The sequence below is a fragment of the Xenopus laevis genome, chromosome 9_10S (genome assembly GCF_017654675.1).
Source record: "Xenopus laevis strain J_2021 chromosome 9_10S, Xenopus_laevis_v10.1, whole genome shotgun sequence".
Lineage (NCBI taxonomy): Eukaryota > Metazoa > Chordata > Amphibia > Anura > Pipidae > Xenopus > Xenopus laevis.
This window is the reverse complement of record NC_054388.1, coordinates 100,106,403-100,125,252: the sequence shown is the minus strand read 5'-3', so window position 1 is coordinate 100,125,252 and position 18,850 is coordinate 100,106,403. Positions and strand designations below refer to the sequence as shown.

Here is an 18,850-nt window from a genome sequence, read left to right as displayed (position 1 = left end):
TTCACAAGAGCAAACAGATTTTTTTATATTCAATTTTGAAATCTGACATGGGGCTAGACATATTGTCAATTTCCCAGCTGTCATGTGACTTGTGCTCTGATAAACTTCAATCACTCTTTACTGCTGTACTGCAAGTTGGAGTGATTTCACCCCCTTCCTTTTCCCCCCCAGCAGCCAAACAAAAGAACAATGGGAAGGTAACCAGATAACAGCTCATGTCTCACTGAGACACATTCAGTTACATTGAGAAGAAAAAACAGCAGCCTGCCAGAAAGCAGTTCTCTCCTAAAGTGCAGGCACAAGTCACATGACCAGGGGCAGCTGGGAAATTGACAAAATGTCTAGCCCCATGTCAGATTTCAAAATTGAATATAAAAAAATCTGTTTGATCTTTTGAGAAATGGATTTCAGTGCAGAATTCTGCTGGAGTAGCACTATTAACTGATTCATTTTGAAAAAAACATGTTTTCCGATGACAGGATCCCTTTAAGTCTACTAGAAACGCATTTAAACATTGATTAAACCCCATTGGCTGGTTTTGCTCCCGATAAGGATTAAGTATTATTATTATACAGTTTTTCATAGTCACAATTTTAACAGTAGTATTTTCACATCTGATTGTGCAAGTTAACATTGGCTAACGGTAGATGTATTGGACTCCTGTTTAGTACCAGTTTCATCATTTAAGTAACAAAATACATTTGCATGGTGGGGGTTAATCCCCAATAGACTATTTATAACATTTCACTGTAATATGACATTATTCTGTTCATCTTGTTTGGCTTTTTCACTGTAATGCAATAAAAAAAATTATTTGATTATAATCAGTCTATGGGAGACGGCCTTTCCGTAAGCCGATGGCCTTTTCAGAGCTTTCTGGATAACGGGTTTCCGGATAACAGATCCTATACCATGACGGGGTAGTCATAGGTTTAATCTAGCCAGAGATCTGTTACAATGATAGAGACGTATATATTTTTTATTTCCTTTGGAGCAGGGACTGATGTCTATGATGCATACTATATCAGTTCTATATAATTATCTATAATAATAATAATAATGCCATGAAGATGTACAACTACAACTTCTAACTCTCTCAACTTCAAAAGAGCTGAAGTGCAATGGATTTGCCCTCACTAAACATTCCTTCCTCGTTGGACACCTTCCTATAGAATGTTCTACTGTAAGCAGGTGGGCTTGTTGATTCATTGCAAATTAGCCAATCATGATGTAAAGCCTCTGGAGTAATACCTGGAGTGGCTGTGGTTGATAGCAGACCGTCCTATCAAAATGTACAGGTGGGTATTGTTTGGAGGTTCAGCTGTAGTACTTTCCTGGAATGATTGAGAGAAGGTTAGGCAATCTGCTTTTGGATTGGGCATGATTTAGAGACTGGGATATAGAGTTGATAGGTCAGTGTATGTGCAAGAGACGTAGAAGAAGCTGCTGTGCCGGAGGTGAGTCCTGGATGACTAAGTTATGTTTCCCTGCAGGATATTTGCATTAGAAATGTTTGCTAAAGCTCTGCAGAACATTTCAGCTATAAACAGAGACATCAATATAATGTGTTTATGGGTGAGAGTTGCCATGCTGCTTTTTCTATTTCAACAGTTAATCAGGTGTTACTATGTAAGCAACTCAAGTCTGTTTGAGTAGGGAACATTTTGTATTCTGATTTATCTCTATAATAATAATAATATACTTCCAGCTCATTAATTCAGGGAGGCACCATTCTTATCCCATTTCCAAAACATCAATGGTTTTTCCATAGCTCGAAGTAGAATTTGGAGCTTTTTTTCATTACAGCCTATGGAAAGAAGTGGGACTGACAGCTTAGTAGCATCAGCACAGGTAACATGAACAGTGGGTTAATAGTATAATTACAGCTGATTATACATGGATGCACCATTTCTAAAACAGCAATGGTTTTTCCATAGTTCAAAGTAGAATTTGCAGCTTTTTTCATTACAGCCAATGGAAAGGAGTGACTGCCAGCAATTTACTGACAGTTTAGTAGCATCAGCACAAGTAACCTGAACAGTGGGTTAATAGTATACTTCCAGCTGATTAATACATGGCTGCACCATTTCCAAAACATCAATAGTTTTTCCATAGTTCGAAGTATAATTTGGGCTCTTTTCATTAAAGTTTATGGAAAGGTACATGACGCTGTTTAATATGCTGTTTTCAATAAAACTTATCTTGAGCAAAAAAAAAAAAAAAAGTTTATGGAAAGGAGTGAAACTGCCAGCTATTTACTGACAGTTTAGTAGCATCACCTATCTATCTATCTATCTATCTATCTATCTATCTATCTATCTATCTATCTATCATCTATCCATCTATCTATCTATCTATCTATCTATCTATCTATCTATCTATCATCTATCTATATCAAATATAATTATTTTTTTTTAAAAAAAAAGGCAAACCTGGGTGGGGGGGATCTATGTGTATAATACTCTACTGTGTAATTAACGTAAATAAATGTATATTGGAAAACTGTATAGAATGTCCCTTTCTGTAGAGTATTGGGTCCGCAGTGTGTCCCTCCTTACATTTCTTAGCAGAACTTGAAAGCCCCTTAAGTGGCAGCACCTTGCACTGTGGCACGCAGACGTTGCGACATTTCTGATCTGCGTTACCATCCCCCCCCCACAAAAGTGCCCCCACCCACCCTACAAGGTAAACCTCTAGGACACTTAAAGGAGAGACAAGTGCTGACTCAATGTGTGCAGAAATCAAGGACCTCCAGGTAAAGACGAACTTCTGTGCCATTAGAGGATGAAGCAATCTTGGGTTTGGGGGATGAATGAGAGACCTGTTATTGTTACAGCAGCTAAAGAACATTTCACACACAAAGTGGGATCCTTAGGGGGAATGTACAACCCTGACTTAACGCGTTTCGCAAGTGTGGATAGGGTTTTATTCATTCTTCTTCTGTTGAGCATCCCTTGAAACGTAGCTCCTGTGCGGCTACCTGGCACCTTGTCTAGGGTAAGTGATTGAAAGAACACTATGCTATTATTGTTAGACTGAGGGACACTTCTTTCGTTTTTTCCCTCTTGGGTGAAAAAAAAATTGCTTCTCTTTTTTGTTATTTCTGGAGGAAGTTGTTAACCTTTACCTTATAGAATGGCCAATCCTAAGCAACATTTCAATCGTTCACCATTATTTTTATTTTATAGTTTTTGAGTTATTTGCCTATTTCTTCTGACTCTTTCCAACTTTCAAATGAGGGGTCACTGACCAAATACTCTGTAATGCTACAATATATATATACACTATATATATATATATATATATATATATATATATATATATATATATATATATATATATATATATATATATATATATATATATATATATATACACACACACTATATATATATATACACACTATATATATATATATATAAATGCTATAATATATATCAAGGTCTGAAAATTTTCGGTCAAATATTCCGACCAAATCCGCACAGATTTTTTCCCCTTATTCTTCAATACATTTTTCCGAAAATTTCCTGTGTGGGGAAAGAACACGGTAAAATCGTGAAAAAATACAAATCGTATAATTTTTCCGATTTGATTTTTTTTGGATTATTGCCCGAAAACCACAAAATATTCCAGCACAGATCAGGATATCTTCAGGGCTTCTCTCATTGACTTCTACATGAATTCGCAGGCAGTGGCGGAACTACTGGGGGAGCAGGGGGTGCGAGCGCCCCAGGGCCCCCCGGCAGCTCGCGTGCCTCTGAAATGCGGGCTAAAAATCAAATACGGACGGGGCTGCGTGTTCCACACCAGGGCCTGCCCCCCTCTAGTTACGTTACTGTTCGCAGGTCTGAGTTGGAGTACTATGTTATTCTGACTTTTAACACACTTGGGCTTTTATAAATTTAAAAAAAAAACAATTTATACTGAAAATCGGGAGTTTATAGTAAATAAAAAGATTTGACTTCAGTAAACAACCCCGTAAATGTTATTGCTGATCTGATTTTTATTACTCTTGTTAATATTCATGGCCTCTCCTCCTATTCATAAACCAGTCCAATATTCAGATCAATGCATAGTTGCTAGGGTAATTTGGACCCTAAGCAACCAAGCTGCTGAAATTGCAAGCTGTTGAGCAAAAAGCTTAAAAACTCAAAAACCACAAATAATACAAAATTATAACCGATTGCAAATTGTCTGTGCATCATGCTAAACGTTAACTAACACAAAGGTGAACAACCCATTATTGGTGTATGTTTTTAAGTCTCTCAAAATACACAGAAAAAAGTTTTTTAGCTGGAATGGGTGAAAAATGGCAGTTTAATTTGCATTGAAATTGCATTGAAACAGATATAATAAAAACCCAGACCAATCTTGAGTAAATATGTATAGTATGGTAAATGTGTATAACATAGTAAAGCAAGCTGGAGCCAGTTACACCTTTATTTACAATCCATTGTGCAGCCGTTGTTGATGTCCTTGTAGTTCAGCTGCACATTGGATTGTAAACAATAGTGCCCTGAGCCAGACCCCTGTAAAGTGGAAGACAGGGGTGCAAAGTAAAGTTTGCTTTCTACTACCTAAATGTCATATGTTTATGTCCATGTTAATGTGTTTGAAAAGGTTGGTGCATGTATTCTCTGTAGTGTATCTCATAAAAGTGCTCTTCCAGACGAGAAAAGAAGCTGACAATCTCTTTCTTTTAAATAATGTTTCATCTTCGCTGTTGCCCAGAAAGGATTTCATAGCACCAATGTAAATGCAGAAATGCTTTTGTGTTTATTGACTGGTCTCAGCTGGGCAGAAGCCTTTGGGGGGGAAAGTCAAGCGTCAGACTCGAGCAGGCTGGTGTTAATGATGGCTGCCCGGCTGTGTCTTCTTTCCTCCACCCAAATCAGACAGATACATAATAGTTAAATCAGACAGAGACATAATAGATAACTATGTAGGAATGTGTAAAACGAGTATAGTATAAAAACTGTGAGATATTTCCTGGAGCAGAAAGTTTGTAGTGCCTGGATTATTTTTATTTAAAAAGAAAGGTGAAATGATTTGATCTTGGTTTTCTCCTTGCCCTTTCTCCTAGAGCAGGGATCCCCAACCTTTTTACATTCCAATGTTAAAAAAAATTGGAGAGCAACACAAGCATGAAAAAGGTTCCTGGGAATGACAATTATGGGCTGTGATTGACTGACTATTGGTGGACACTATGTGGACTGGCAGCCTACAGGAGACTTTGTTTGACAGTACACATAGTTTTTATACAACCAAACTTGGAATTCAAAAATAAGCACCTGCTTTAAGGCCATTGGGAGCAACATCCAAGGGGTTGATGAGCAACATGTTGCTCATGAGCCATTGGTTGGGGCTCATTGTCCTAGAGTAATCATCAGACTGAAAATAATTAGACATAGTGAGTTTTGGATAATAAGTACTCTTCTTCTCGGGCTTATCTGTTAGGAGTTAGTTGCACACGTTGTTTAACCGGGAGAGACCGTGTGACTATGTGATGCTACACATGACTACATGACAAAATCATTTGCCATGTGTAAGCACACCCTGATGTCTGATGGACTCTACACACCGAAGCCCAGTGGCCCTTCTTCTGAGAGGAGAAGTTATACTCATATCCACTTATACAGAGTCGGCAGTGTCGGACTGGGCCACCTGTATACCAGGAAAAGTCCTGGTGGGCCCCATGCTGCTAAACATTTGGTCTATTTCATAGTCATTCCTTATTTTTATGAGAACAAAGAGGCTAAATAGTTGGAAAAAAGAGTATAGTATGTAAAGAATAGAGACTATGAGAATAAAGGTTGAGTGAGGAGAAGAAGATAAATAGTAAGAGTGGGCCCCTGGTCTAAGATTAATTGGTGGGCCCATGGTCAAAGGTTTTTGGGTGGGCCCCTGGTGTCCCAGTCTGACACTGAGGGGCAGATTCACTAAGGGTCGAATTTCGAAGTTAAAAATACTTCGAAATTCGACCCTCGAATTGAAATCCTTCGACTTCGAATATCGAAGTCGAAGGATTTAGCGCTAAACGTTCGATCGAATGATCGAAGGATTTTTCGTTCGATCGAACGATTAAATCCTTCGAATCGAACGATTCGAAGGATTTTAATCAAACGATCGAATGAATATCCTTCAATCAAAAAAAGTTTAGCAAACCTATGGGGACCTTCCCCATAGGCTAACATTGACTTCGGTAGGTTTTATCTGCCGAAGTAGGGGGTCGAAGTTTTTTTTAAAGGGAAAGTACTTCGACTATCGAATGGTCGAATAGTCGAACGATTTTTACTTCGAATCGTTCGAATTGTTCAATTTCGATCGAATTCGAACAAATTTAACCAATTCGATGGTCGAAGTACCCAAAAAATACTTCGAAATTCGAAGTTTTTTTCATTCGAATCCTTCACTCGAAGTTAGTGAATCTGCCCCTGAGTGTCGGACTGCAGGGTCCAATGCCCACTGGGGCTGCCACCTTAGGGACCCCCTCCACGAACCTCAAGCCACATACCCCCCTGCCCTAATTTACTTATTTTCCTTTCTTGTGGCCACTATCAGGGCCAGGGAGGAAGTTAGTGTGCATTTCCCAGGGTTTCATCTGAGGAGTGGGTCTGGTTTGGTTGGTCCCAAAAGGGCTGGGTTTTTTCTTGCCTGTCTACATGAAGGAGGGTGGCAGTGCTGCTATTCTCATGGATATCTCTAAGGTTCCATGCATATGAATATTCTGCCCCCCAACTAGTGTTGGACTGGCCCACTTGGATACCAGGAAAACTCCTGGTGGGCCCTCCTGCTCCTAAACATTTGGCCTATTTCATGGCCATTACTTATTTCTATGAGAACAAAAAGGCTAAATAGATGGAATAATAGATTATAGTATGTAAAGAAAGAGACTATGAGAATAGAGGTTGAGTGAGGAGAGGAAGAAAATAGTACTGAGAGTGGGCCCCTGGTCTAAGGTTTTTTGGTGGGTCCCTCCCTGGTCTAAGGTTTTTTGGTGGGTCCCTCCCTGGTCTAAGGTTTTTTGGTGGGCCCTTGGTGTCCCAGTCCGACACTGCCCCCAACACACACACTTTATATTAGACATAGGAGTATTTTGCCCCTCTCTATTCTTCTATCAAAAGCATCTGATCATCTACTTGTAGGACATGTGCGTATTTGGTCCTTTATGAACAGTTGTACACGTGTATATCCAAAGGGTAAGAACTGGAAAATGGAGAAAAGGATTGGTGTCCTGTTCTCACCAACATCAGTATGTGAGAAAGCCAGTTGGAAACATCACTGCAATTTTTTGGAGTATTCATTCACTGAAACTGAATAGGTTGCAATGATACAGGGCTGTCCTGACTTATACTAGACTACCCTCACTGATACTGGACTGCAGTGATACAGGGGCTTCTCTGACTGATACTGGGCTACCCTGACTGATGCTGGACTGCAGTGATACAGGGGCTTCTCTGACTGATACTGGGCTACCCTGACTGATACTGGGCTACACTGATATTGGGCTGCCCTGTTAATATACTGTATTTATTTCAGCTTTTGCCTTTATCTATTGCAGCTGTTCCAGTTTCTGGGTTCCTCTAGCAAGATGGCGGTGTTTAGACAACTGGGGCTTCTTCTATGGAAGAATTACATCCTGCAGGTAAAAAGTTATGGCGATGTGGGGCTATGGGTATGTGTGGCCATTAGTGACCATGCAAATAAAGTGATGCTGGTATGTGGTGTATAAATATTATTGATAGAGGGATGCACGGACTTGACAGTAGAGGGAATTTTGAGGTGGGTGCATGGACCTCTTCTGTCTCTTTTTCAGGTGTGGGCACTGCTAAATGCATTGTTCCTCTAAGGCTTTGGGTCCCCAGATGTTGCACAACTACCATCATTTTCAACATTGGATCAATCAAGGCTTGCTAGAACTTGTAGTTCTGCAATAGGTGGGGACCCAAGGTAAAGAAAGAAAGAGCTAAGGCTGTGGTCATCCTACGCTTCCATTTGATCACAATGAGAATTTCTAGAGGCAGAAGTATAACAATTATGGGTTCAATATACATGTCTATGTGCTTCCAGCAATGGTCCGCTTCTTGCAGCAAGCCACTGTGTGAACAATTAGAAGCTAAAGCAACCCAGAATGAATCTAGCCACAGTAATACACTCACATGTCTTCAGCCGCATGAGACCCATTAGCATGAATCTAATCATAATGAAGACAAATAAGCTAGAACAGCAAGAGCAACAAAGCTGTCGGCTTCAGTCAGTTTGGGGTTTAAGTTAACCCCATCTTTATGTAAAAGTGGAGGGGTGCCGGGCCCCTCTGATTTTTTTGCAGGGGGGCCCGGGGCACTCTAGTTACGCCGCTGCTCCTTGAAATTGGAATCAGATTCAGCAATGGTAACTGATCAGCCTCTGTGCCATCTGTTCACGTTCAACACTTTTTCATCCCCAATGTGAAACCCATTTGTAGTTAACGTCAGTAAACTTGTATTTCCTCACTTTCTAAGAAGGCACCCAGCTCTCTTTTGAAACTATCTAATGTATCAGTCAGTACAAAACTTCTACAATGGGGGTTGCCAACCTTTTATAGGTGTGAGCCACATTTAAATGTAAATCGAGTTAGGGTGAAGACACACAGAACTACTAGTAGCAGTTACTTGTCACGGCTGCTAAATAGACAATACTAATAATTGGCTTTGCTATGACACTGCAGGTGTTTAAAAGAACAGTAACAAGAAAAAATTAAAGTATTTAAACAAATTTATTGTTGTGCTGCATTGTAAAACCGGTGTGTTTGCTTCAGAATTATACTATATTTTATATAAACAAGCTGCTGTGTGGCCATGGGGGCAGCCATTCAATGGCAAAACAGGAGAAAAGGCACAGGATACACAGCAGATAACAGATAAACTCTGTAGTGTACAATGGGATTCTTCAGAACTTATCTGTTATTTACTGTATGTCTTGTGTTTGAATGGCTGCCCCCATGTTATACAGCAGCTTGATAATACAAAATCTAGTTATGTTTCTGAAGCAAACACACCAGTTGTATCAGTGCCGGGCAACATTACATGATTACATTGATGTTACTGTTCCTTTGAGCAGAGGCAGTTGTAAGTATTGTCTATGGCAGGGTATTTTTTGGCATTTTGTAGCCACAATAAGTAGCTGCTACTAGTAGAGCCGTGTGTCTTCACCCTTAGGGAGCAACACAAGCATGAAAAAAGTTCCTGGGGTGCCAAATAAGGGCTGTGGTTGGTTATTTGCCATCCCCTATTTGGACTGGCAGCCTACAGGAGGCTCTGTTTGGCAGTACACCTGGTTATAAAATAAGCCCCTGCTTTGAGGCCACTGGGAGCCACATCCAAGGGGTTGGTGAGCACAAGGTTGCTCACAAGCCACTGATTGGGGATTACCATTCTAGAGGGATCTACAAGTGAATAAAGCATCAGGGAGTTCAACCAATCCAAATTAGGGCAATGTTTCCTCATAACTGAGAACCGTTACCAGCTTAGTTGCCCTTCATTGTATTTTATTTCATTAATATCACTTTTGAACAATGGAGGCCAAAACTGCATATTGTAGATTGGGCATACAATGGTTAGTATGGGGGCAGAATAACTTTTTGCTCCTGAGGAATCTGTACCCCTTTTAATAAATAAAAGCCTCGTGACCCCTCCAGCTGCTCACTGGCATATAAGAAATAAAGTTGGTATACAAAGAGTTCTATGTCCATGCTTGTGCATATACAGCTTGTTGGTCTCCAGTGAGATAACTCTGCCCTACAGTACAAGCACTCCTTCTGTCCCATCCAGTGAATTGGCCTCCCCTATGGGGTCCAGCCCTAGCATTTGGGAATAACTAAGCTAGGGGTATAAAATGCCAGTCTTGCAAGACCACCATCTGGAAGGTAGACAGTGATGTAGAACAAATGAGTGTTATGTTATATAGGTAAGAATTAAAATATCTGGTAGGAATAGATAGAGTTGATGCATAATTTAGAAAATAATGTTGTTTTCATCTTCCTTTGTGCCACAGAAGCGACAAATCCTCGTGACTGTGATTGAGCTGGCCTTGCCCCTTCTGTTTTCTGCCATCTTAATTGCACTTCGGCACAGAGTCCAGTCTGTTACGTACCCCAATGCCACCCTGTACAAAGACGTGTCTTTCCCATACCTACCGTTTATCCCAGGCCCAAGACCTTGGGAGCTGGCGTTTGTGCCTTCTCATAGCAAAGCTGCCCAGGAAATTGTCACAGAGGTAGGGCAGAGCCTTTCCCTCTATAGTGTTGGTAAGTAATGTCCAGCTTAATGCCACAAATGTTTATGGGCAGCTTTTCTTTCATAAGAACATGTAATCGATAAATTTTTTTCTTTTAACTGTTCAGCTCGGGGATTTCCCACAGAAGAGGATTTTGAAGACTACATCCGGCACAATAACCATTCAAGCAAAATCCTGGCAGCCGTGGTCTTTGAACATCATTTTAACGACAGTGAGGACCCCTTGCCGCTGCAGGTAAACCACTTAGACTTTGCATTAAAGGAGAAGGAAAGGCTTTATCAGAAAGGTCTATATAAATACATGAGTAAACCCTCAAAGTAATGCTGCTCTGGGTCCTCTGTCAAAAGAAACACAGCATTTCTTTCCTTCTATTGTGTACACATGGGCTTCTGTATCAGACTTCCTGTTTTCAGCTTAAACCTCCAAGTCTAGGGCTTGAGCATGCTCAGTTTGCTCCTCCCTCCTCCCCTCCTTGCTGTTATCTGGCCCAGAGCTATGAGTGAGCAGGGAGAGGCTCAGGCAGGAAGTGATGTCACACCAAGCTAATATGAGAGCTGCTATCCTAAACAAACAGAGACAGTGTCAAGAGCTGTTTACTCAGGTATGGTAAAGTATTCTACAGAATAATTATAGTTTTATAGCTTGCAATATTGTGGCTAATCTGTTGGCAATAAAATGCTTCGGTAGCTTTCCTTCTCCTTTAATGGCTTTTATCATGAGCTCCATGAGATGCCAGCAGGTGCAGCATTGGTTTGACATATCTGCTATCCACTAACACTTTTTGGTTTATTCTTATTACTGACACAGGTCCGTTACAGGCTGCGGTTCAAATACAGCCCACGAAATGCCCCCATGAGCGAACGGACGGGGCTGAACCCCAATGTGGACAGAAACTGGCACACCCGATATCTATACCCGCTTTTCCAGATGCCTGGGCCACGTGAGGCAGGAGACAAGACTGGAGGCACACCAGGTGCTTTTTTACTAAAAGTTGTGATCAGCTCTAATACCTGTACATACAGGATCACTTTAGGCATATAATGCAGTCAAGCGTGCAGCAGTACAGTCCCCACAATACCACTTGATATTGATATTGCACTAAAGGGATTCTGTCGTGATTTCTATGATGTTGTTTTTATTTCTAAATTACACTGTTTACACTGCAAATAATTCACTCTACAATATAAAATTTCATTCCTAAACCAGCAAGTGTATTTTTTTTAGTTGTAATATTGGTGTGTAGGTGCATCTCAGGTCATTTTGCTTGATCCTGTGTTTTCAGAAAGAGCCAGCACTTTAAGATGGAACTGCTTTCTGGCAGGCTGTTGTTTCTCCTACTCAATGTAACTGAATGTGTCATAGTGGGACCTGGATTTTACTATTGAGTGCTGTTCTTATATCTACCAGACAGCTGTTATCTTGTGCCAAGGAGCTGATATCTGGTTACTTTCCCATTGTTCTGTTGTTAGGCTGCTGGGGGTGAAAGGGAGGGGGTGATATCACTCCAACTTGCAGTAAAGAAGCACAAGTCACGTGACTTGGGGCAGCTGGGAAACTGACAATATCTCTTGTCCCATGTCAGATTTCAAAATTGAAAATAAAAAATATGTTTGCTCTTTTGAGAAACGGATTGCAGTGCAGAATTCTGCTGGAGCAGCACTATTAACTGATGTGTTTAAAAAAAAATATTTTTTTTCCCATGGCAGTATCCCTTTAATGTGTACTATGGCTCAGACGTTGCTACTTTTGCTTTGATACATGAAGATACAATTAACAGTGGGAAATTAAACCATCTCCTGGTAGAAGAGCAAAGGGCTAATTTGCTGATGCCTGTAGGTGTTGTTATTGTATATATATCTAATTAGCTTGCTGTTTTTGTATTCAGGGTACCAGCGGGAGGGCTTCCTGGCCATGCAGCATGCAGTCGATCGTGCCATTATGTGGTATCATGCTAACGAGAGTGGCCGCTCGCTATTGGACAGCATTGATGTGGCCATACGTCGCTTCCCCTATCCGCCCTATGTTAATGACCTCTTCATCCTGGCTATCCAGAACCAACTTCCATTGCTTCTGATGCTCAGCTTCACCTACACCTCATTAAGCATTGTGCGTGCACTGGTACTGGAGAAGGAGAGAAAATTAAAGGTACAGAATGCTGTACGGGGGAAAGCCCATTAGTGGTCACTGCTTTTGCTAGAAGCAGTTGGTTACACCAGACACATTTGACATTATTATCATCAGTTGTACAGGTATGGGATCCGTTATCCAGAAACCCGTTATTCAAAATGCTCCGAATTACGGAAAGGCTGTCTCACCAGCCTTTTGGGTTTATTTAATGTTTACATGATTTTCTAGTAGACTTAAAGGAGAAACAAACCCGTAACATAAAAAACCTCTACCCCCCTACCCTATGTAGAACCCCCTCCCTCCTCCCTCCAAGCCTCGGTGGTACCCGGGGCAAATGCCCCTAATTTTTTACTTACCCTTCGGTGCAGATTCTGTCCCCTGCAGTTCACGGCAGCCATCTTCTTTTCTTCGTTAAACTTCGGAAGCAGACCTTCGTTTTTGGCGCATGCGCAATTGGAGTAATTTTCCATGCGCTGAAAGTCACCAAAATTTCTGATAAATTTTCGGGACTTTCGGCGCATGCGCATTTGTTCAGGACCAGAAAATTACTCCAACTGCGCATGCACTGAAAACGGAGGTATGCTTCCGAAGTAAAGAAGATGGCTGCCGTGAACTGCGGGGGCAGAATTTGAGGGGTAAGTAGAAAGTTAGGGGAATTTGGCCCGGGTACCACCTAAGCTGGGGGGTAGAAGAATCGAGGGGGGTCTACAAAGGGTAGGGGGGAAGGGTTTTTTTATGTTACGGGTTTGTTTCTCCTTTAAGCTATGAAGATACAAATTACAGAAAGATCCATTATCTGGAAAGCCTCAGGTCCGAGCATTCTGAATAATAGGTCCCATACCTGTAGATGCATTGCACTAACTGTTTGTCAATTTGGCTTGGTTGCGGATGCTTGACCAGGAGCAGTTATGCAGTTGGGCTGAATGTGATATTCACTATCAATATCGATTTTGTTGCTTATTCTATGCGATTATTCCCTTGTCATTTGTTATGTACTTCTTTCCTTTTCTATCACTTCCTGTATTCATTGTGTTATGTACTATTTGTTGTGTTTATAAATGTAATGATTTCTGATTCTGAACAAGCTGAGAGAGTTGTACGTATGTTTCTGACATGCCTATTTCTCACACACAGGAGTACATGCGGGTCATGGGGCTCAGTACCTGGCTTCACTCCACTGCCTGGTTCATCCATTTCTTCCTCCTACTCTTGGTGTCTGCCTTCTTTGTCACTTTGCTGCTGTGTATCCAGGTTTGTATCAATAGTTGTCCTTGATGGTGTTAACTATTTCAAACAGACATATACAAGAGGTCATCTGCACTTAAAAAGAGAACTAAACCCTAAAAATGAACGTGGCTAAAAATGCCATATTTTATATACTGAACTTATTGCATCAGCCTAAAGTTTCAGCTTGTCAATAGCAGCAATGATCCAGGACTTCAAACTTGTCACAGGGGGTCACCATCTTGGAAAGTGTCTGTGACACTCACATGCTCAGTGGGCTGATTATTAAATTCTGATGCTAATTGCACTGGTTTCTGTGCTGCCATGTAGTAATTATCTGTATTAATTACTAATCAGCCTTATATTGTGACATTTCTATTCTATGTGTACTGTATATTGTGAGTGGGTCCCTAAGCTCAGTAAGTGACAGCAGCACAGAGCATGTGCAGTGAATCAGCAGAAAAGAAGATGGGGAGCTACTGGGGCATCTTTGGAGACACAGATCTTTACTGCTAAAGGGCTGTGGTTGCCTTGGGCTGGTACAGAAGCACAAAACATAATGTACAATATTTCTAGCTACTGCTTTAGTTAGGCTTTAGTTCTCCTTTAACCCATTATCATTATATTTAGGACATTGAGACATATTAAGCTACTTAAAAATGCCTTCCCCTTTAAACAAAACAGGGATTGTTTGTCCATATATTGCAATATATTTAAGCTGGCCAACTACGTCACAGTCATCCCATATCTGGCCAGTCCTACACTCAACTTTCATCTGATTCACTAAAAATTCTATTGCTTCATTATACATTTTACACAGGGACTACGTTTTACCTGCAACTTACTTGCTGCTTTCAAGGTTTAAAACTCCCAAACATGATTGCCCTTTTATTGGCCAACACAGGGATCACCTGACTATAGCTGGAAAGGGTATGAGCTACAACATGGAGCTGGTCACTACCTATAACAAACAAGGGAAAGTTGTGCTCACTATACTCATGCAGAGAGTTTTCCTACAATTAAGCCTGCTTCATTTGTATATAGGTATAGTGTATAACATTATATAGACAATACATATGAAGGCTTACGTATTAATGGAGCCTGCAGGCATTTGCTTCAGCGTACAGTACACTTAGAATTTGTTCCTGTGCAGAGCAGCTTCGCCCTTGTGCCAGTTGTGACTTTAGTGCAGCATCCAGTGCAGTACAGTAATTAAATAGATAGACAAAGGCTGGAGTGATTAGATTTCTAACATAATAGCCAGAACACTACTTCCTGCTTTTCAGCTCTCTTGGTTTCCACGGATTGGTTACCAGGCAGTAACCAATCAGTGACTTGAGGGAGGCACATGGGTCATAACTGTTGCTTTTGAATCTGAGCTGAATGCTGAGGATCAATTGCAAACTCATTGAACAGTTATGTCCCATGTGACCCCCCCTTAAAGTTACTAACTAACTCAGAGTTAGAGAGCTGCAAAACAGGAAGTAGTGTTCTGACTATTATGTTAGACCTCCAGTCACTTCAGCCTTTATAGATTACATTTTTGGCTAACTAACTATATTAGAAACGTTTTTTTATTTTGCACAGCCTGTCTATTTACCCAGTTTTTATTTTTACACTGAACTGTTCCTTTAACGCCTACAATCCGTTTTCAGTTTTGAAACCCTGTGCTGCACAACTAGTGTAGCCACATCCTTATACAAGTAACAAGTGTTCCCCATCTTGTCTTTGTAAATATGTGACGATCCCAGGTCTTGTGATTTCTTTATGCAAGTGACCTAGCACAGTGATTAATTTAATTAGTGAGAGCGCATCCGTGGTACAAATGAGATATACAATCACAAGACATTGCGCAGCATAAAATCCTCGTTTGTTTTTGGGATAACAGGGCATGTTAAATGGTTGACGTAATGAAGGCAGCTGTTAATAATTTATTCTCTAAAAGCTTTTCTCCTTATAAAGTTGCCATAAAGTTGGTTGAGATAAAAGGAACAAAATGGTGCAGATTTTGCGCACACTATAATGTTTATACGCATAGGTAAAAAATCCTAAACTTTGTACAGACAAACATGTTACTTGCTGAGCTGCTATAAGGAACAATATAAATATGTGCTTCTGAATATTCTATGTCAGCAGTATTTTGCAGAAAATTCCCCTTTTGACCAGAGGAAAGCTATTCTGTAGTAATCACTTCTCTTATTGCTTATATCTCTCATTTTGAGTGGACTGATTGCAGAAACCTCACTGTAGCCATAGGAAACGTTTTATCTTCATCCTGAAAATGGATCAATACTGCAAATGCTGTGTGTTTCCTTAGAGGACTGGTGTGGTTTAGAAAGAGCATTTGCCTTTTCTCATGCATTGAGATATATATCATCGAAGAGGCCCTTCTTGCCAGTATTTTTCATTTGTGTTCATTAATACACAGTCATATGATTAAGGGCAAAGTAATCACTTATTATGGGATAAGGTTTGGAGACTCAACAGAGTAATACCACTACTGACAGCTGGAATGCAGTGAGGTTTTGCTTTTTTTTGCCTAGAAAGTCAGTAACAGAGGCTATAACGTCCCTAATAGACAGGCAGTGCTCACAGGGATGCTAGTAATTGATCTTCTGTGATTTACCACTGTATTTTGCCTTTATAGGAACAGTTCAGTGTAAAAATAAAAACTGGGTAAATAGATAGGCTGTGCAAAATAAAAAATGTATCTAATATAGTTAATTAGCCAAAAATATAATGTATAAAGGCTGGAGTGACTGGATGTGTAACATAATAGTGTAACATAATAGTGAAAACACGACTTCCTTCTTTTCAGCTCTCTAACTCTGAGTAAAGGTGCCATACACATATCGCCAAATAAGCGGATCTCTCCCCGATATGCCCACCTTGAGGTGGGCGATATCGACCTGATCCGATCATGGGCCCAATGATCGGATCATAACAAAGGGTAAACGGGCAGTCAGATCTCGTGACCGCATCAACGAACAGATACGCCCATTATCCGACGGGATTTTTAATCCTGTCCGATCTACATCTGGCCGACTTTCGGTCAGATATCGATCGGGAAAGCCCGTCGGAGGGCCCCATACACGGGCCAATAAGCTGTCAACTCGGTCTGTCTGCAGCTTTTATCGGCCCATGTATGGCCACTTTTAGTCAGCAACTTGAAGGGGGTCACATGGGACATAACTGTTCAGTAGTTTGCAATTGCGAAAAGCAACAGATATGACCCATGCGCCCCTCCCCCTTCAAGTCTCTGATTGGTTACTGCCTGGTAACCAATCAGTGGAAACCAAGAGAGCAGGAAGTAGTGTTCTGGCTATTATGTTAGACATCCAGTCACTCCAGCCTTTATACATTACATTTTTGGCTAACTAACTATATTAGAAACACTTTTTATTTTGCACCGCCTATCAATTTTTTATTTTTACACTGAACAATTCCTTTAAGAGAACATACTCTGTTCATACAAAGTCCTTCAAGTACACTCTGTCTGTCTATGATTGTGTCAACACAGTGCAAGATGCATTATCTATACCCAGCATTCTGTACCCGTCTAACCAGAACTCCTGCATGTTAGGCGCTAGTCCGCATTGCAAGGACACAGTCGTCGTGTAGACTTTATTGGATCACACACAGTGGAATCTTGTAGTGCGGTGGATGTGCTGAACACCAGCATTATGTATGTCCGCTTCAGCTTGAACACTCTGCTTGTAGTTCCACTCTGTTTAATATTTTTTTTTCCATTCAGTCCAGAATGCATCTGATATCATGGGGAATTAAAATTGAAGCACCAGTGTTGGTGATTAAATTTCCCACGATACCAGGGTTCACACCACATTCCAATTTTCATACACCTCCTTGAAGATGTTGCACTCACAGGGCTTACGATGATAAAAGTTAATTTATTATAAATCACACAACGTTTCGGCTGTTGCCCTAGCCTTTGAGAAAGGCTGGAGTAACTGCCGAAATGTTATTGTGCAATTTATAATGAATGAACTTTTATCAATATAAGCCCTGTGAGTGTAACTTCTTCAAGGAGGTGTATATATAGATATTTATCAAGATAGGAAGGTAGGAATCTTATCATATAGGTATACTTATCATGTTAAACTTTTAACTGTCATTTCCTGGCCAGCAGTGCAGTACGGTGCCCTGTTTGATGTTTGATTACACTTATTTCACACAGGTCAGCAGTGAAGGTGCGGTCCTAACCAGGAGTGACCCCTCATTAGTGTTTGTCTATATCTTGTCGTTCTCAGTCTCCACCATCAGCTTTAGCTTCATGATCAGCAGTTTCTTCTCTAGAGGTAACCTTTATCTGTCTTCATTAAGTCTAACTCATGCTAAATATATTTTCCTTGCGATATCTCATGTAGGCAAATTGTCTTTATTTTACAGCAAACATGGCAGCCGCAGCAGGAGGCTTTCTGTATTTCCTTTCCTACATTCCATATTTTTTCATCTCCCCATGGTATGATGAGTTGAATCATGGTGCAAAAGTGTCATCGTGTCTTCTCTCTAATGTGGGCATGGCAATGGGGGCTCAACTCATCGGGATGTTTGAAGGCAAAGGTAAGCATTTAAAGGGATACTGTCATGGGAAAAATTTTTTTTTCAAAATGAATCAGTTAATAGTGCTGCTCCAGCAGAATTCTGCACTGAAATCAATTTCTCAAAAGAGCAAACAGATTTTTTTATATTTAATTTTGAAATCTGACATGGGGCTAGACATATTGTCAATTTCCCAGCTGCCCCAAGTCATGTGACTTGTGATCTGATAAACTTCAATCACTCTTTACTGCTGTACTGCAAGTTGGAGTGATGTCACCCCCCTCCCTTTTCCCACCAGCAGCCAAACAAAAGAACAATGGGAAGGTAACCAGATAACAGCTCCCTAACACAAGATAACAGCTGCCTGGTAGATCTAAGAACAGCACTCAATAGTAAAAACCCATGTCCCACTGAGACACATTCAGTTACATTGAGAAGGAAAAACAGCAGCCTGCCAGAAAGCATTTCTCTCCTAAAGTGCAGGCACAAGTCACATGACCAGGGGCAGCTGGGAAATTGACAAAATGTCTATCCCCATGTCAGATTTCAAAATTAAATATAAAAAAAACTGTTTGCTCTTTTGAGAAATGGATTTCAGTGCAGAATTCTGCTGGAGCAGCACTATTAACTGATTCATTTTGAAATTTTTTTTTTCCCATGACAG

The 18,850-nt window shown here is 40.6% G+C and overlaps 1 protein-coding gene across 1 annotated transcript in view; it reads left to right on the top strand.

The window, feature by feature from the left end:
• abca3.S (ATP binding cassette subfamily A member 3 S homeolog) overlaps positions 1 to 18,850 on the top strand; it is a 43,533-nt gene that overhangs the window by 8,212 nt on the left and 16,471 nt on the right. The window contains exons 2-9 of the mRNA XM_018239226.2: positions 7,562 to 7,645; positions 10,033 to 10,285; positions 10,382 to 10,509; positions 11,083 to 11,248; positions 12,161 to 12,420; positions 13,537 to 13,653; positions 17,822 to 17,942; positions 18,034 to 18,207. Of these exons, the coding sequence (XP_018094715.1) occupies positions 7,592 to 7,645; positions 10,033 to 10,285; positions 10,382 to 10,509; positions 11,083 to 11,248; positions 12,161 to 12,420; positions 13,537 to 13,653; positions 17,822 to 17,942; positions 18,034 to 18,207 (1,273 nt within the window). The 5' untranslated portion in view covers positions 7,562 to 7,591. The remainder of the gene's footprint in view (positions 1 to 7,561; positions 7,646 to 10,032; positions 10,286 to 10,381; positions 10,510 to 11,082; positions 11,249 to 12,160; positions 12,421 to 13,536; positions 13,654 to 17,821; positions 17,943 to 18,033; positions 18,208 to 18,850) is intronic.